General features: G+C 39.3%; 1 protein-coding gene across 4 annotated transcripts in view; it reads left to right on the top strand.

Moving 5' to 3' along the window:
* LOC112430988 (protein NLRC3-like) overlaps positions 1-17,248 on the top strand; it is a 170,798-nt gene extending 153,550 nt beyond the window's left edge. For 2 of the 4 annotated variants that reach the window (XM_076889266.1, XM_076889258.1), the window contains exons 2-9: positions 3,140-3,390; positions 4,030-4,071; positions 7,427-7,576; positions 7,748-9,545; positions 10,740-10,913; positions 11,127-11,300; positions 11,477-11,650; positions 16,869-17,248. In XM_076889266.1, coding sequence (XP_076745381.1) covers positions 3,147-3,390; positions 4,030-4,071; positions 7,427-7,576; positions 7,748-9,545; positions 10,740-10,913; positions 11,127-11,300; positions 11,477-11,650; positions 16,869-17,061 — 2,949 coding nt within the window. In that variant the 5' untranslated portion in view covers positions 3,140-3,146 and the 3' untranslated portion in view covers positions 17,062-17,248. Of the gene's footprint in view, positions 1-2,854; positions 3,004-3,139; positions 3,391-4,029; positions 4,072-7,426; positions 7,577-7,747; positions 9,546-10,739; positions 10,914-11,126; positions 11,301-11,476; positions 11,651-16,868 lie in introns of all 4 variants that reach the window. The other 2 variants (XM_076889262.1, XM_076889269.1) reach the window with 2 other exon arrangements.
* The last annotated feature ends 3,093 nt before the right edge of the window (positions 17,249-20,341 follow it).

Consider the following 20,341-nt stretch of genomic DNA (forward strand, 5'->3'; position numbering starts at 1 on the left):
CGTAATGATAAGGGTTTCAGATATTGAGGATGAGTTACAAAACAACACTGATCCAGAAGAGTTTGGGTCAAACAATGATTTTAATGAACACACGCGTGGGGAGATGTACACTGCAAAACATCAGCCCAAAAATACACCAGCAGTTGTTTTTATAGCATCAGGGTTTATTATTTTATTAGTTTATTATTTATGACGCCCCCTCATGCGTCAAAGCAGATACATCACCTCTACATCACAAATGTTCTGTTCAACGACTTTTGAGATATTCAGAAAAGCACACTCTCTCCGTCTCCACGGCAGGTGCTTCCTGTTCATCTTCTTCGCTTATCTCTGGAACATCAGACGCACGTCCTACAACAAACTATCACTTATGCAGGCACAAAAATGCAGTTACAAGCAAAATATGTCTGAACTCTTACCTAGACCTAAGTTCACCTACTCTGTATGTGTGCGTGTGTGTGTGTCATGACCTCAACTGCACTCTATCTCACCTCTCACCTCACCAGCTCTCATGTGTGTAATAACCTAACTGAAAGTATACATGTAATATATTGAATAAATGTTTTAATCAAGAACCACTACTACAAGCTTAATAAAAAAGGATATAAACTAATAAAAGATAATAATGAATAACCTGGTTATTCAAATAGCCTCATCCAGACAGCTCCTCAAAATAACAACCAAAAAATGCACACTTTACAGAGGAAACAAAGACATTTTAGAAGTATACTTCCTGACTTATTCTGAGTCATCTGTTACCAAGCAAACTCAAACGCAGAAGGTTGCTGAATACAGTCAGGCCTGTTTCTAGATTATAAGCGTGTATGCAATCCTCCATAGCTCCAAGTCACTTTACTCAATAGATCGGCCGGACATCGCGCCGACCGAGGCTTGAAACCTCCAATTAATTGACTGAGCTCAACTCTTTAATAAGCACAAAATGCAAGGTGCATATAAAATGATTACAGTTGCTCCTGCAATGAAAGATTATTATATGATTATGATAACACCTGTAATACAGACTTTAATGTAATGTCAACAGCTTCAATAAATGCTTTAATGAAATGATGATTAATGGAATGATAAAGATGATGGTTATGAACAGTAGCAGCAAAATAATTTCTTTAATCCTACAGTAGCTAGCAGGCTAAAAGAGGCTAGCAAACTGTGTGAACACTTTGTAAGAGGTGAGCAGTAAAAAGAAGGATAAAGAGCTCCTCCAAATGCTAATAATGCAGTTAACCTGAATTTACTGCTTGTTACATTATATGTGATGTTCAGTCGAAAACAATTACTTAAATTAACATTATTATTATTATTATTATTATTATTATTATTATTATTATTAGTATTAGTATTAGTATTAGTATTAGTATTATTAGTATTATTATTGGTTTATTATTCATAACATGGCTTCTTACTGTAGTGGTTTGAACAATTGATTTGTGGTTATTGTGTCCCTGCAAATTCAACAATGCACCTCAATGCAAAGCATCAAACAAATATTTTTATTATCAAGTCCTACTGGATGAATCACCGTAGCTCTGACAGTGAAGCACACTCATTTTTATTGGTAGTCACCTTGTAAGTGCTTTAAACTCTCATGGATGAGTAAAACTCATTAGAAACACTGGCGAGCAGTGAGTGAATAACAGGTCTGACAGCAGCAGCAGGGACGGTGCTGTCATAGTTTAATGTGGAGTCTGTTTGCACTCAAACAGTGAAGAGCAAAGAAAAGAACTTTAATGGTTCTGGGTCCTTTTGACCAAGTACTTTGCATTTTTTGTATTATGGTTTATGTTCTGGTTCATTTACAGTCTTATTTATGCTGCTTTGAGTTTCTTATACTTCCTGTTTAGTTCCTTGATCATTAGATTCCCTCTGTGTGTCTGTGTTTGTGTGTGTTTGTGTGTGTTTGTGTGAGGCCTGGTGCTCCATTCTATATTTCCTCAGCCTGTCATGTCTCTCTTGTCTCCTCTTTCCTTCACTCGCTCTCGTCTGCCTTTCCTCCACTCCTCTGTCAAGCTCACGTGTCAGTGTTGCGTTCCTTTGTTTGCTGTTTTATTGTGAAAGTCTTGCATTCTTTGTTCAGTGTGTTTCATTTTTCCTGTGAAGGTTCTCAGTCATCCAGGTCATCATAGTTGAAGGAGCTTGGAAAGAAAAGCATCTGGACTTCTATAAGTTGCTTGAAGATGATTCGCCGTTATATTCGGGTTTCATGTCTCCACACGTCAAAAAAAGCGCCCCTCGACAGCCAAACCCATCTGTTCTCTGATGGGATTGTTACATTTGTGATTGACATGACATTGACCAATCAGATGAAAGGAAGAAAAATAGGGTCAAAATCCGTACTTGTAACTTGCAGGGGTTTTTTTCTAAGTCCACACACAAATCTTTTTTACGCACACAAATCTTTTTTACAAGTACAAAATATTTATGACCACATTTTGAGCCCATAGAAGAAGCTTCTCATTAGCAGTGAATCAGTGTGTGTGCAGTTCTCTGCAAACAGCAGGAAGAATTAGTGTGAAGCTTTAACTCTGCTGATCCTCTTTGAATCCTGGATCAGCTGAAATGTTTAAAATGTTGTTCACACATGTTGGACTGACTGAAGCTTCCAGTCACAGTGAATCAGTGTGTGTCAGTGAATGCATCGTGTGTGCTTCAGGCTCCATCTAGTGGACTGATAGCAGAGCAGCTGATGGCAGCTTCCTCTGCCTCACACTGCTGTCTGACTGCATTCAGCTGACACTGAGATGAAGCAGGAAAGAAGCAGCTGATATTTGGACAGCACACATGATGAAAGGAGGATTTCAGCTGATGTGCACATGAATGATTTGTGTTTCCTCTGCAGGTAGAAAGTGTGTGTGAGCTGATGTGAATTCTTTGGGTGAATTCTGAGCTTTTTGTGGATACGTGTCCATATTTGCATTAAAGACCTGAGAGCTGGAGGGTTAAACGGCAGTTCACCCCCTTTGTACTGGGGGCGCTGGGGCTCAAGAGGTAAAAGGAGACATTATGGCTCAATAAAAGCTCTGAGAACAAAACCTGAACTCAAACTGCTCAAACTCTAAATATTCTAAATAAGTAAATACATTGGACATGTGATGAGATTCATGTTCTCTCTCATGTTTTACAGTTGAAAGATGGAAAAATCTGTTGAGGAGCAGTTGCTGAACAGGCTGGAAGATTTGGGAGAAGAGGAGCTGAAACTTTTCCACTGGTACCTGGAAAAAGGACCCGGAGGTGATTTCACAACCATCAAAAAGAGCCGACTGGAGAACGCAAGGAAGGATGGACGTCATGGAACAGTGGATCTTATGGTGGAGACATACACTACTCGCCATGTAATGGAGGTGGCAGAGTTGATTTTAAAGAAGATGAATGAAGGTCAGTCAGAGAAAAAAGACATGACTCAGTGCAGTATCAGGACAACACTGTCACAGTTTATGGATGGAAAACTGAGGCTGTTTTAGTCTGAACTTTCAATTGTGTGTCTTTTCTCTTCTAAATTTGTTTGAGTACAAATATTATATTTAGACATCTTGATGCATGCTCAATCATGCAGGTAAGTAAATCTCCAAAAGTTGTTTTTGTTTTTTCATCTGAATGTAGCGTTTTCAGTGGGAGAAACGTTTCGTACATCTGTCACCATCTTACAATGCTGTGATTGCAGCCATTCCCCAACTCTCTGTGAATGGGACTCATGGTTATTGATCAGTGGTTGTTGATCAGTGGTCATGAGATTTTGCTTAATTACGATGAAGAAACTGACCTCCCAGCCCATTGTTCCTTCAGTGGGCTGGTTTCAGTCAATATCCAAATGTACAGTTTATAAGATTGAAACCTGCAGTCAGCTGAGACTGAAGAAGTCACTTGGGTGAGTGACGACACGTTTCTCCCAGAAAACACTACGTCCAGATGAACAGAATCAACTTTTGGAGATTATATTTAGAGTATTTTGAAGCCATGCAGGTCTTCATTGTTAAACAAACAGTTCCTTATTCATGGTGCACTTTACTCCAACAGGGAAACCCTCAGCCCAGGCATCTTCATCCTGTTTATCACAAGGTAATAATTCCTTAGTTTGTCTCAGGAGCCATTGTTAAGGTAGAAACACATGAAGCCTGCACTGACCAATAGGAACTCAGGTTGTTTCCATGTGGTATCTCTGTATCCTCAGCTCTGCAGTGTAACTAAGCTCTGAGCCCCAGTTAATGAACAGTTGCCCATAAGTATAACCGCAGTTACCTACCTACTATCTTTATTTATAATACACTTCAAAACAGCCATAGGTGACACAAAGTGCTGTACATCGATACTAAATAATAACAATACATGTGATATAAAAAACAATAAAAAAGGTCAAATAACTAAAACAGACCGAGTCTCAGTGGGTCAGAAAGAATAAAATGGGTTTTAAGATGTGTTTTTGAAGTGGACAGTGAAGGGGGCTCTCTAACATGTAACGGCAAGTTAGTCCATAACTTATGAACAATGATAGAGAAGGCTATCTGAGTGAGCTGGTCAGCTGACTGATGAGGTGTGTAGGCGTGAAGAAGGTAAGGCAGGGCAAGACTGTGAAAAATGTAAAACTAAACACAACAATTTTAAAATGAACTCTAAAATATACAGGCTGCCAGTGGAGCGAGGCTAAGACAGGGGTAACATGCTCTCTTTTATAGGTTCTTCATGCAGCGGTGTTTTGAACCAGCTGAGCATGCGAGAGTAATGACTGACTCCCACATAAAGTCAATCACAGTAGTCCAGATGGGATGAAATAAAAGTATGGATCACTGTTTCAAAGTGCTGCCTAGAAACCACATGTTGTATTGTGTGTGTGACAAATAAAATTGTTGAATTTGAAAGAAAACATTTCACTGCTGTCAGTTGCCTAAAATAAAAAACGCTATACTTTGAAAAACTAGACAACAATTATAATTTACTTTCCAGTTTAAAATCACTGTCCAAATTAAACCCAAGGTCGGTAATAATTAGGGGTGGGTTTTTATAATCGATTTATCGATTAAAATCGATTCTGGCTTGGATAACGTGAAATCGATTCATTAAAATCCTGAATCGATTTTTTAATATAAATTTATTTTGCCCGAAACGCCAGAATCTCAGGTTAAACCTCACAAAATTTCAACAACCACCAAACAGCTAAGACAGTAAATGAGAGCAGGAACACGGATTCTGCACAAAGACCTAAACACACAGCGCGGACCAGAATCAGTGAGATGTCGCCTTTCTCACCTGACGGCACGGACACAGTCGGGGCTGAAAGCCGACAGCTCGCTGATTCTGAGGTGTCGGCGGGTCCGCGCTTTGTGTTCACGCCCTTTTTGTGCTGATTCTAAAGCTGTTAGTTTGATCTCTCTCCAAACAATACTGACCGAACCAGCAGCAACATAAACATCATTATATCAGTAAGGAAGCTGACTACATATTAACTGATAATTTATGGCAAAGGGGTGGGATTAAATAAGTGTTTACTTCTTCCCACTCCCTTTCAACATATAAATTAATCAGAACGTTTTTTTGTATGTATTTTGTATAGTATTTTTTTCTCTCTTATTTTCATTTCTAAATGTACCTGTATATTGTTCACATGTTGCAATAAATTATCAACCAATCAATCAATCAACCAATCAATCATCATGAATTCCCTCTGACTTTTACTGTTTTGCTTCCACCACAATAAAATCACACTTCATGCACAGCTCTCTCTCTCTCTGTACTTCAAGAACAGTTTCCCATCTAAAAATCTGTTTTCTGCATTATTCGCTTGCTTGTTACGCACAAGTCTACCGTTGTTTACATGCTGTCTGCTGCTGTTTTTTTTTCCTTCTACATTCTTCCGAAAAGAAAACCTAATTTCTGCCGTTCAATACTGAACAAATTTAAACTTTTTAAAATTATGCAAAACGCTCAGCCGTGTCTCTAATAAAACCGCTGTAACATCAGAGGTAACGTTCATATGTTGATTAATGGTTTTCTTTTGTTTTTGATGTACTGCAGAATATAAAATCCCAGTCCTGGAAAATCACCTTCATGTTTTTCTGTGTTTTATCTTCAGCTACTTTGACACAAAGGCATCTGTTGTGATGCTCACACCTTTGATAAAGTCTTGCGTGTGTCAGCTTCCTTTTTATAGATACAAAAATATGCAAATGTACTGATTTCTGACTGTCAAAATTTCCCAGATTCAATTCGAATCGAATTGAAGTGAATCGAATTAAATCGAGTCGTGGATCGAATCGATTCGGGACCTTGTGAATCGGTATCTTCCCAAAGCAACAAAAAAGGACTCATATGGGCCACTAGGCCCAAACATTATCACCTCTGTTTTGTTGCTGTGAGTGTTCTGGGAGAGTAGAAAAGCAGTATATATCAATCAGTCCATTTAAAATGTAAAGAAAGGGGGGGGGGGGGGGGGGGGGGAAATAGCGATGGTCCTAAAATTAACCCCCTGGTAGGCCACATGTCCAACAAGCAGCAGAAAAATCAGAACTAAGAAGGTTCAAAGAGAAAGCTCTCTCTGCCAGATAATACCTAAAGCATTTAAGTTCAGTGCCACTAATGCCCACTAGGACATTTAATCAAGATATTAGAATATTGTGGGCTACTGTTTCAAAGGCAGCGGTCAATTCAATCAAAACCAAAACAATGTGGTTGTGGTTTTGCACTTCTAGGTACTTGTTTTGATGGTTTATTGTTTTAGTTTCAGTTTTGAGTTTTAAATTAAATGTAATCTTCATTAAGCTTTAGTTGATCCCACTGTCTCATACTTCCTATATTAGTTAATTTATTTTAACTTCTGTCTACCTGCTACCGACTTTTTGTCTAGTTTGGTTTTTATTTTTGACTGTTGATGATTACATTTACCTATTTATCATCCACTTTATCATTCCCGGTCAACCCTTAGTGCATAAGTACTCCTGACTTGTATATACTGGTATAATGATAAATCTTAATTCTTCTTGTTGTTTTTAGAGTTTTTTATCTAACAATATAAAGTTCCTTCAAGTGGCAGTTGTTGTAATTTGGGGATATAATTTGTAATTATAATAAATGTAATTTATGTCAAACATGTTTTCTTTCTTTCTTTTGTTTTTGCTAATTAGTTGATTTATTCTTGCCTCAGACGATGTTTTGCTAAAATAAAAAATAAACAGGGCTTTGATGTCTACAAACTGTTTAAATATACAGAAAAACATTACTTTAACACCCATGTACTTAGTTAAAATTTCTCATGAAGTAACTTAAACATCTGACATGATGTGATGGTGAATTATTAATAAATACAAAAAAGGCTTCAGTTACACATGATGGTGAAGAAAAAGACACACACAAAAAACAAACCATGCAACAGCTTAATAATACTGTGATGGATCTGTTATTATGTTTTTGTTTGTTTTTCTAGAGTCATATCAAAAGTGTGAGCCTAAACTCGATTCAAAGCAAATGAAAAAGTTCAACTATAATAATTCAAGCAAGGAGTCATTTGTGAAGATCACAGCAAACATCCTGAAGAGAATGAAGCTGAATAAGCAGGCTGATCATCTACTGAGCAGTAAGAAGATATCTATAAATAATATCAGCTAATGGAAAAACTAAAATTTCATGATGTTGCAAGAACTTGACCTGATTCTTCACAAGCACTTAATTTGGGCAGGAAAGAAATGGTCATGTACCCTTGATAAGTACTTAAATTCAATATATATATTTTTCTTTATTTCTAAAGGAACTCCCAGTGGACGTTGTCAGCGTAACCTTAAATCCACCCTGAAGAAGAAGTTCCAGTGTGTGTTTGAGGGCATCGCTAAAGCAGGAAACCCAACCCTCCTGAATCAGATCTACACAGAGCTCTACATCACAGAGGGAGGGACTGCAGAGGTCAATGAGGAACATGAGGTCAGACAGATTGAAACAGCATCCAGGAAACCAGACAGACCAGAAACAACCATCAGACAAGAAGACATCTTTAAAGCCTCACCTGGAAGAGATGAACCAATCAGAACAGTGCTGACAAAGGGAGTGGCTGGCATTGGGAAAACAGTCTTAACACAGAAATACAGCCTGGACTGGGCTGAAGACAAAGCCAACCAGGACATCCAGTTCATATTTCCATTCACTTTCAGAGAGCTGAATGTGCTGAAAGAGGAAAAGTTCAGCTTGGTGGGACTTGTTCATCACTTCTTTACTGAAACCAAAGAAGCAGGAATCTGCAGCTTTGAAGACTTCCAGGTTGTGTTCATCTTTGATGGTCTGGATGAGTGTCGACTTCCTCTGGACTTCCACAAAACTACAATCCTAACTGACCCTAGAAAGTCCACCTCAGTGGATGTGCTGCTGATAAACCTCATCAGGGGGAAACTGCTTCCCTCTGCTCGCCTCTGGATAACCACACGACCTGCAGCAGCCAATCAGATCCCTCCTGACTGTGTTGGCATGGTGACAGAGGTCAGAGGGTTCACTGACCCACAGAAGGAGGAGTACTTCAGGAAGAGATTCAGAGATGAGGAGCAGGGCAGCAGGATCATCTCCCACATCAAGACATCACGAAGCCTCCACATCATGTGCCACATCCCAGTCTTCTGCTGGATCACTGCTACTGTTCTGGAGGATGTGCTGGAAACCAGAGAGGGAGGACAGCTGCCCAAGACCCTGACTGAGATGTACATCCACTTCCTGGTGGTTCAGGCCAAAATGAAGAAGGTCAAGTATGATGGAGGAGCTGAGACAGATCCTCACTGGAGTCCAGAGAGCAGGAAGATGATTGAGTCTCTGGGAAAACTGGCTTTTGATCAGCTGCAGAAAGGAAACCTGATCTTCTATGAACCAGACCTGACAGAGTGTGGCATCGATATCAGAGCAGCCTCAGTGTACTCAGGAGTGTTCACACAGATCTTTAAAGAGGAGAGAGGACTGTACCAGGACAAGGTGTTCTGCTTCATCCATCTGAGTGTTCAGGAGTTTCTGGCTGCTCTTCATGTCCATCTGACCTTCAGCAACTCTGGACTCAATCTGCTGGAACAACAACAAACAACCTCCCAGAAGTCTGAAACAGGAGATTCTGCAAAGAAACACTTCTACCAGAGTGCTGTGAACAAGGCCTTACAGAGTCCAAATGGACACCTGGACTTGTTCCTCCGCTTCCTCCTGGGTCTTTCACTGCAGACCAATCAGACTCTCTTACGAGCCCTGATGACACAGACAGGAAGTAGCTCACAGACCAATAAGAAAACAGTCCAGTACATCAAGGAGAAGCTCAGTAAGAATCTGTCTGCAGAGAAAAGCATCAATCTGATCCACTGTCTGAATGAACTGAATGATCGTTCTCTAGTGGAGGAGATCCAACAATACAGGACTTCAGGAAGTCTCTCCACAGGTAAACTGTCTCCTGCTCAGTGCTCAGCTCTGACCTTCATCTTACTGTCATCAGAAGAAGATCTGGATGAGTTTGACTTCAAGAAATACTCTGCTTCAGAGGAGGCTCTTCTGAGAATGCTGCCAGTGGTCAAAGCCTCCAACAAAGCTCTGTAAGTAAACATGTTGTCATCGCTTCATTGTTAAAATCATGGGAAATAAATCAGAAATGCTGAGTTCAAAGAGCACTGTAACATTTTTTTAAAATAGTAAATTAAATGATCATCAGTCACTCAGTAAATATATGGTAGTTTTAATGTTTCACTCCAGCATTTCTAAAACACACTTTGTTCTGTAACTCTTATCAAAGGACAATCCAGACCCAGCCTATAAGAACATGAGCTCTGATGCTTCAGCCCCTCTGACAGGTTTATTATCCTCAGCTTGTTCATTTGTCTCCAACTCCAGGAGTTTGGTTGTTTTATTCTAAAGCACAAACTTCACCTGCCAGACTTCACCTACATCTTTTTCTGATGTTCATAATTTAAGTTCAAGTTTGTATCTCACTTTCAGTGCACACCCTCCCTTTTTAAATATAAATCTCTGCTGTGCTGTCATGTTTTCATCCTGTATGGAGGGAGAAACTCGGTCTTCATTACTGAAATTGCCTCTAAGGTCGTGTTTCTTGTCAGTAACCATATGTAACTGTAAGGCTTCCATAACCAGTGTTATCACAGAATTACAGTGGGTTCACTCTGGGTCCTCTACAGTTTCTTCCCACTGTCCACAGACATGCAGTTAGGTTACCTGGTGATCTAAACTTCATGCAGGTGTGAGTGAGAGTGGTTGTCTGTCCCTCTGTGGGCTTAGTGGAAGAGACTGGATGGATCTCTGCTTTGTCTTTGATATATGCTGACAGCAAACATTCTCCATGAAGTCTGCATTTCAGCTCATCTCCTTTATACACACCTTTAACAGGAAGAGTTTTATACAGCTAGTGTTTAAAATCAAGTGTTATTCACAATACACAGGTAATGAGCATGATTATTGAATTACTAAAATTTTCTAAAATAATTGTTTTAGTTAATATTGTATGACAGTGTACACAGAATTATTAGCTCAGTAGGCAGAGTGGTCGCCCCATGATCATAAGGTCAGGGGTCGAATCCACCGAATAGTTACCTTGTGGTACCCCTGAGCAAGGTACCATCAAGGTACCAATCATGTGCACTGGACTGGTAGCACTCATAGTCTCATAGGTTTAAATAAATTTAAAAAAAAAAGGGTTCAACATATAAACAAATTTAATTTGATCACATATATTGTTTGTTTTTTTTTTGTTTTTGTTTTTTTCCTTTCTCTCACAGACTGAGCAGCTGTAACGTCTCAGAGGAAGGCTGTGAAAATTTGTTGTCAGTGGTCAGCTCCCAGTCCTGTAGTCTGAGAGAGCTGGACCTGAGTACCAACAGCCTGAAGGCTTCAGCAGTAAAGCTTCTGTCTGCTGCAGTGGAGAGTCCACATGCCAAACTGAATGTTCTGAGGTCAGATCAATTTGTATTATGTTTAGTTCTGTTTGTTTATGTGTTTGATGTTTGTTTTTGTTTATGTCTTTATCCAGTTATCCTTGTTTCATAGCATTTTTATTCATTTCAAAGTTAAACGGAAGTTTTACTAACCTGCTCAGCACAAGACAATAAGCTATTGCACCTTGATTACACTTTAACAACAATCTTTATTCATGTTTTTATCTTCAGACTTAACATCTGTGAACTCTCAGAGGAAAACTGTGAAGCTCTGTCCTCAGTTCTCAGCTCGCAGTCCTCTAGTCTGACAGAGCTGGACCTGAGTATCAGAAAGCTGCAGGATTCAGGAGTGAAGCTTCTGTCTGCTGGACTACAACGTTTAAACTGTAAACTGAATACTCTGAGGTCAGATCAGAAAACATTTAGTTTTTAGAATTATTAATTAAAGTTCATACATATGATGTTGTATCTTAGTATGTTTATGTTTCCTTTAAAAATAGAAAGTCAACATTTAATGTTGTGAAATGTATTAACAAACTCTACATGAGTACTTGTTTTATAGATTGTCTTTTATTTTTCAGACTGAGTGGCTGTAACCTGTCAGAGAGAAGCTGTGAAGCTCTGTCCTCAGTCCTCAGCTCCCAGTCCTCCAGTCTGAGAGAGCTGGACCTGAGTAACTCTGACCTGCAGGATTCAGGAGTGAAGCTTCTGTCCGCTGGACTAAAGAGTTCACAGTGTGCAGTGGAAACTCTCAGGTCAGGATTCAAACTTTTCCACAGATGATCATTTGAAATGTGATTTATATTATTGTATAAACAGGTAACTTTTACAGCTGTCAAGTGAACTTTTATTCACATTTGAGTGGATAATTGGACTCTGAATTACTAAAAGTTGTTATAGTCATGTCTTTGTTTATTTAAAAAAATACTTCACGTACTGCCTAATTTAAAGATTTAGGCTCCTTTGGGCCCATAATATATATATTTGATTTCTTTGTGAATGAAATTAGGAGGATATTGGCGACTGCTGATTGGCTCGCTGTTTGTTTTTTATTCACAGTACTTAATTTTAAAGGCTGATTTCTCAAAATGAGATGTTTATCTTTTCTTCTACAACACGTGGAGCCACCAAATCTTCTTGCTTGATTTATTCATTACAGTTTGATTTAAAGAATATTAGACTCGTAACATAATAAATATATTTATTTCACTTCTTCTTGAGAGAAAGAAAGGGATGACTGGGTGAGCTCCAGTGGTTCATCCCAGCAGAGAGAGCGGCACACTGGGCTGCAAATGATCACAGTAGTAATGGCCATAGTTTGATAAAACAGGCAGTCTTACCCTGTAGAAAATACAGGGTTCTGGTGCCGATGTGGGGGAGGGGAGTCGCCCGGTACTAACTACATACTACTAACTACCTCATCCAGATGTCTTCCCTACTAAACCTGATAAGAAGTAACTGCAGTAGCCTTATAGGTCAAATCAGTTTCACCTGTTAAAGTTAGCTCCACTATTAATTAGGGGTGGGGGAAAAAATCGATACTGTGTAGTATCGTGATATTTTGTTTGCTAATAATGTATCGATACAGGGACAGCAGAAATCGATATTTTGTTACAAACAATTTTTTCTCTGAAGTCAACATGCTCTGGAGTCAGAGCATGTTGACTTCAGAGCATGTTGATCCTTTTTCTGAGCAACAATCCTGACATTCCTTCACTGTCCAAATGTGTTTAACTTTTTTTTTGGCAGCAATAAACATGACAGTTTACTTATTTTAATTTAAGACATGTTTAATTTTAATTAAGTTTGAAACTTTTTTATTTAATGTAAAATTATATATTTTTTTAAATTTACTTTCAAATTCTTCAGTTGCTGAAGGGGCTGCATAGTTTTCATAAATTGCATAGTTCAGAATAGCTATAATTGTACCAGATGGTTGCATTCAGTTAAGTTGGACTAGACTGTAATACAAACCGTTCAGTTTGTCAACAATAAAACTGACTGAAATGAGAGAAAGACTGAGTGTGAGACTTTGATATTAGATAAAATGAATATTGATAAAGTTTACCTTTATGTGCAGAATTTAAATATCGCAAAATATTTTTAAAAAATCGCAATAATATCGTATCGTGCGTTAAGTATTGTGATAATATCGTATCGCGAGTTGTATGGTGATTCCCACCTCTACTATTAATGGTGTCACTTGTTATTTCTGGGATGAGTTTAATAGCCTGAACAGCTGCTTAAAGGAAAGTAATTAAATAATAAAAATAACCTAAGTCCGGGGGAACCTGCAAGAGCTGTTTGCACAAAGAATAATGCTCAGACTTTGAGGTTTTATCGTTTTACACAAGGTTTAAAAATGAATGTCCACAATTGAATTGCAGAAATTGTTATTGAGCTAATACTGATGTAGTTGTTATCTTTGGTAAGGAGAGGTTGGAGGAAGGATGAGCACAGTCAGGCCTAAAGATGCTCTTAATAATAATAATGGATTGCATTTATATAGCGCTTTTCGAGACCCTCAAAGACCCTTTACAATTCCACTACAGGGAGTGTAGAATTATTAGGCAAGTTGTATTTTTGAGGAATAATTTTATTATTGAACAACAACCATGTTCTCAATGAACCCAAAAAACTCATTAATATCAAAGCTGAATGTTTTTGGAAGTAGTTTTTAGTTTGTTTTTAGTTTTAGCTATTTTAGGGGGATATCTGTGTGTGCAGGTGACTATTACTGTAAAGAATTATTAGGCAACTTAACAAAAAACAAATATATACCCATTTCATTTATTTCTTTTTACCAGTGACACCAATATAACATCTCCACATTCACAAATATACATTTCTGACATTCAAAAACAAAACAAAAACAAATCAGCGACCAATATAGCCACCTTTCTTTGCAAGAACACTCAAAAGCCTGCCATCCATGGATTCTGTCAGTGTTTTGATCTGTTCACCATCAACATTGCGTGCAGCAGCAACCACAGCCTCCCAGACACTGTTCAGAGAGGTGTACTGTTTTCCCTCCTTGTAAATCTCACATTTGATGATGGACCACAGGTTCTCAATGGGGTTCAGATCAGGTGAACAAGGAGGCCATATCATTAGTTTTTCTTCTTTTATACCCTTTCTTGCAGCCACACTGTGGAGTACTTGGACGCGTGTGATGGAGCATTGTCCTGCATGAAAATCATGTTTTTCTTGAAGGATGCAGACTTCTTCCTGTACCACTGCTTGAAGAAGGTGTCTTCCAGAAACTGGCAGTAGGACTGGGAGTTGAGCTTGACTCCATCCTCAACCCGAAAAGGCCCCACAAGCTCATCTTTGATGATACCAGCCCAAACCAGTACTTCACCTCCACCTTGCTGGCGTCTGAGTGGGACTGGAGCTCTCTGCCCTTTACCAATCCAGCCACGGGCCCATCCATCTGGCCCATCAAGACTCACTCTCATTTCATCAGTCCATAAAACCATAGAAAAACCAGTCTTGAGATATTTCTTGGCCCAGTCTTGACGTTTCAGCTTGTGTGTCTTGTTCAGTGGTGGTCGTCTTTCAGCCTTTCTTACCTTGGCCATGTCTCTGAGTATTGCACAGCTTGTGCTTTTGGGCACTCCAGTGATGTTGCAGCTCTGAAATATGGCCAAACTGGTGGCAAGTGGCATCTTGGCAGCTGCACGCTTGACTTTTCTCAGTTCATGGGCAGTTATTTTGCGCCTTGGTTTTTCCACACGCTTCTTGCGACCCTGTTGACTATTTTGAATGAAACGCTTGATTGTTCGATGATCACGCTTCAGAAGCTTTGCAATTTTGAGACTGCTGCATCCCTCTGCAAGATATCTCACTATTTTTGACTTTTCTGAGCCTGTCAAGTCCTTCTTTTGACCCATTTTGCCAAAGGAAAGGACGTTACCTAATAATTATGCACACCTGATATAGGGTGTTGATGTCATTAGACCACACCCCTTCTCATTACAGAGATGCACATCACCTAATATGCTTAATTGGTAGTAGGCTTTCGAGCCTATACAGCTTGGAGTAAGACAACATGCATGAAGAGGATGATGTGGACAAAATACTCATTTGCCTAATAATTCTGCACTCCCTGTATTCATTCACTCTCACATTCACACACTGGTGGAGGTAAGCTACAGTTGTAGTGGTAGGTTAGGTTTTGCCCAAGGACAAAATGACCAAGACAGAGAGAGCTGGCTCATCAGACAGACAAGCTCATCTTGTAACCTACTGGTTCGCTGGTCAGCACACCAGCTGACTAGCGAACCGGCTAACTAGCACACTGGCTAACTAGCACACCAGCTAACTAGCACACCGGCTAAATAGCACACCGGCTAAATAGCAAATCAGCTAACTAGCAGACCAGCTAACGGCAGCCACAAGCTGAAGGACGATTAAATGTAGTGGAGATATCAGAGATGACACTGGTGTGTCCGATTCACTCTTTAGCACTCTGGTCACTCCGGTGTGTCAGCCAGAACACCACTGAAGGCCAAATGATCCCAGCATGTGGAATAAAGAGCTTAAGGTTTGGTTTGAGACACTTTATTCTTTCACTGATTGATTCTTGCGGCTGTGATCATGTGTGTGGTTTCTTACAAAAAGGAAGTACACAATACAAATACATGACAAATAAGATGAATAGATAAGTTACATATCCAGTTATATGTACGTACATCAGTATAGCTAATATAGCCATATATAAGGACAAAGATCACAGTACTATAATGCAGTAATGTTAAACACAAAGGTGTATATCTACATAAATCTGTCCTATCAGTGATCAGGGTACTGTAGTATACTTCCACTACATAAACTATAGAAACTAAACGACATTAGTGTGACTTTAAGTTACCATCAGTACAGACGAACTGATGGTAGTTGGACAAAATAAAGGCATTGCAATTATTGTGAAGGGCTTCCGGTTAAACTAAGATCAGCTGATTACCTCATAACAAATTGTTTGCTATAGAACGCAGCTCCCACTCTTCATTAATATCATGTACTGTAACTCCCAAGTAACCATGGTTACCCAGCCACGCCCAGTAGTCTCCAGAGAGACCAACAGCTGGTGCACGTTGTAACGCCGTGGCTTTCGTAGTCTCTCCTTTTTCCACAGCTCATGTGTTCTTCTTGTGATGGTGCGTCTTGAGGGAGGCTCATACATGCCGTCATTTGTTGATCCTAAGAACGTTCCTCAGACCGACTTCTTCAACAACACTAATCGGCCTGCAGTTTGTAGCTACTCACTTCACTGTGGCGTTTGTTAGCTTGTCTTTCTTTGGTTTTATCCTGACTCCTCCCACAAGCTGATCCTACGTAGTCTGCCCAAGCCTCCCACCTCTGTTTGTTTGGGTGGTTTGTTTGCTGCCATCAACAGCGTGTAATGCATTTAAGTGATACTTCAGACATGAAGTACTGCGACAATAAAAAACTCAACTTTGCTTAAAAATAACTTTAGTTGTATCAACACTGCCCTCTGGAATAATTAGACTTTGGTGACAAACTGGTGTGATCTCCATGTTTCCTTTGTTGGACACTGAGCACACTGAGGTCAAATCTTTATTTATCCAGTTCATCTGTAGGCTGAGCTCAGTCCATCCATTTAGTGAAATGATGTTTAAAGGTCTCCTTGTTCTGTGAGCGTGCACAGATCCTGAAGCAGAAAGCCTGGGTTAACAGAGAAATGATCATCACTGTGATGATGCTCACCATCTCTGACTGGGATTTGAGGTTTTGTCAAAGCAGCAAAGAAAGCCTGGCTATGTTGGACTGGGTGTGGAAGCAGCTCCCAGTTTGAGTTCAGGAGACAGACACCCTCTCTACTTTGAAGATCAGCTTCAAACTTTCCTTTTTGATAAAGCTTCGAGCTGGATCAGGTGACCCTGAACCATCCCTTAGTTATGCTGCTATAGAGATGGATAACAGATGGATTGTTGTTTTGTGTGTCTGCAGTCTGTCAGGCTGTCTGATCACAGAGGAAGGCTGTACTTCTCTGGCCTCAGCTCTGACCTCCAACCCCTCCCATCTGAGAGAGCTGGACCTGAGCTACAATCATCCAGGTCTCTCAGGAATGAAGCTTCTGTCGGCTGGACTGAAGGATCCAGGCTGGAGACTGGACACTCTCAGGTATGGAGAGAATGTCTGATATAGGAGGAAGAGCTGGAATCATTTCCTGTGTCTTTCACTCACTTCCTGTTTGTTTCCTGCAGATGAGACATGAACAATCACACATGCAGGAATATTTTCAGGGACAGACACACTAGTCTAGCTGGATAGTACATGGATATTTATGTAGGGGGTCTTCAAGGAGTCTGTTTGCAGGAACATTAATGATAACTGATAAGTCATGTTGAGAGTTTTATTAAAAGTAGACTTACAGTTAGGTAATATTTGGACAGAGACAACATTTTGTAACTTTAGATACAAGTATCAGCCATGTGTATGTTTCCCATGCTGTATGTCCACAGTCACAGTGACACTGACAGAAGGATGAAACAAGGCTGTGAATCATTTCAGTCTTTGTGTGTGACAAAGAGGCAGACAGGAGCAGCTAACATTTGGAAATGGAAGCTTACTGGAAACACTACATTCACGGCTGAATTCACAATAGATTTATTCTCAAGTGCACATTTAGCAGCTAATGCTAATACTGTTTTCCCTTTGCTTTCTACAGCAGCTATTGCTAAGTAGGCCACTTTGCTCCGCTAAGGATTTGTGTGACAATGATGGAGACTCTGATAAGCTAATGCTGCTAAGCTAATGCTGTTTATGGGCCCTGTTAGAATCAATATTTCATTCTCATTCTGTTGTTTGAGAACAATATTAACGTTTCACATCATTATAACACAAGAGAAAAGGGTATTGGCATTAGCTACTAGTGCTTATTCACCTCAAATTACCTTTAGCTGCTAATGGCAGCCTACTTAGCATTAACTCCTCACTAATATAATGCTAATTTACATCAAATTAGCATTAACTGCTCATATTGTTATAAGGAAAGAGAAAACGGTATTAGCATTTGCTGCTAATAATTATTCACCCCTAATTAGAATAAGCCGCTAAAAGCAGCCAACTTAGCATTAATTCCTCACTTTGTTGTTACCCAACGGAAAAGAGTATTAGTATTAGCTACTATCATTTTTAATAAGTAAGAGAAAACAGTATTAGCAGTAGCGCATAATGCTAATTCACGTCAACGTAGTATTAGTTAATAATGGCAGCCTACTTAGCATTAACTGCTCACTAATATAATGCTAATTCGCATCAAATTAGCATTAGCTGCTCAAGTTGTTATAAGGAAAAAGAGAAAACGGTATTAGTATTAGCTGCTAATAATTATTCACCCCTAATTAGAGTTAGCCCCTAATGGCAGTCTACTTAGCATTAACTCCTGACATTGTTATAATGCAGGGGAAAAGAGTTACCATTATCGGATAATGCTAATTCTCATCAAATTAGCATTAGTTAATAACGGTAGACTTCATATCATTAGCTGCTGTCATTCTTACAAAGCAAACAGTATGAGCATTAGCTGTTAATCCTTTTTCATCTAAAATTAGAATTAGCCACTAATGGCGTATTGTTAAAAAGTAAGAAAAAACATTGTTAGCATAAGCGGATAATGCTAATTCATCTCAAATTAGTATTAGCTAATAATGGCACCTGCTTAGCAGGTGCCATTATTAGCTAATTTCTATTTACCTAAAATTAGCATTAGCGACTAATGGCAATCTACTTAACATTACCTCCTCACTAATACAATGCTAATTCACATCAAATTAGCATTAGCTGCTAACATCAGCCTACTTAGCACTAGTTGCTCACATTATTAAAAGGGAAGGGAAAAGTTTTAGCATTATCGGGTAATGCTAACTCGCATCAAATTAGCATTACCTAATAACCAGCGTTCTTAGCATTAGCTGCTCACATTGTTAGAAATCAAGAGAATATGGTTTAAGCATTAGTTGCCAATGCTTATTCACCTAAAATTAGCATTAGCCACTAATGGTACCCTATAGCAAAAACTTCTTAATGCTAAATGAAGTTAATTAATGCTACGTAGGTTTAACTGAAATTAAAGTAGTGTTAGCATTAGCTGCTGATATTGTTAAAAGGTAAGATAAAACATTGCTAGCAGCAGCGGATAATGCTAACACACATAATAATTAGCATTACCTAATAATGGCAGCCTTCTTAGCATTAGCTGCTCATATTGTTATAATGCAAGGGAAAAGAGTTGGCAAAAACAGTGTTAGCATTAGTGGATAATGCTAATTCACCTAAATTAGCATTAGCTAACAATGGCTACGTACTTAGCATTACCTACTAATATTGATATAAAGCAAGAAAATATGGTATTAGCATTAGCTTCTAATGCTTTCTCATCTAAAATTAGAATTAGCCACTAATGGCATCCTATTTAGCATTAACTCTTCACATCGCAAGGGAAAAATTAGAATTGAATAAAAAAAAAAGTGTTCACATTAGCTACTTGTATTGTTAAAAAGTAAGAAAAAACATTGTTAGCATAAGGGGATAATGCTAATTCACCTCAAATTAGTATTAGCTAATAACGGCAACCTACATAGCATTAGCTGGTCACATTGTTATAAAGCAAGAAAATATGGTATTAGCATTAGCTGCCAATTCCTATTCACCTAAAATTAGCATTACCTGCTAATGGCAGTCTACTTAGCATTAACTCCTCACTAATGTGATGCTAATTCACATTAAATTAGCTTTAGCATTAGCTGCTAGCATCAGCCTACCTAGCACTAGCTGCTCACATTGTTAAAAGGGAAGAGAATACGATATTGAAGATGATCATCCGTAAGTCTGGACCTGTACTTGGACTTATTGAAGTTCAAAGTGGAGAAGAGCTTTTGGCACAAGTATGTGCTACCAAAAAGGCACATGGTCCGCTTGAACATTCGGGAAAGCCGAGGGAAACTAGGGCTCAATCCTCTCAAAGATTGTCCAAGCTTGTCTGCTTTTCCACTCACCTCCCTGAACTTTGCTTTGAGTTCAGAGTTGCACTGCAGCTCAATGAGCTCCATTTGAAGCACAGAAGGGGCATCTTGCACATCAAAGGAGAAGGGGTCCGCAAAAATGTGAAAGGTGGCTCTGTGTGTCTTGAAGTCAGCAAATCTGTGATCAAATTCCTCCTGTAGCCTCAAAATGACATCAACATACTCGTCAGCACTGAATGGTGTGCCTGCATCCACGAGTGCCTTGCATGCTGGGAAATGGCAAAGGTTTGTCTGAGAGAGCTGAGCTTTCCAGAGCGCCAGTTTTGTGGAGAATGCTCTCACGTTGTCATAGGCAGCACTGACAAGTTGCCCCTGGCCTTGTAACGTCTTGTTCAGTACATTAAGCTCATGTGTCATATCAACAAGAAAAGCTGAGTCCATGAGCCATTTGGGATC

Source organism: Maylandia zebra, linkage group LG2 (genome assembly GCF_041146795.1).
Source record: "Maylandia zebra isolate NMK-2024a linkage group LG2, Mzebra_GT3a, whole genome shotgun sequence".
Taxonomy (NCBI): Eukaryota; Metazoa; Chordata; class Actinopteri; order Cichliformes; family Cichlidae; genus Maylandia; species Maylandia zebra.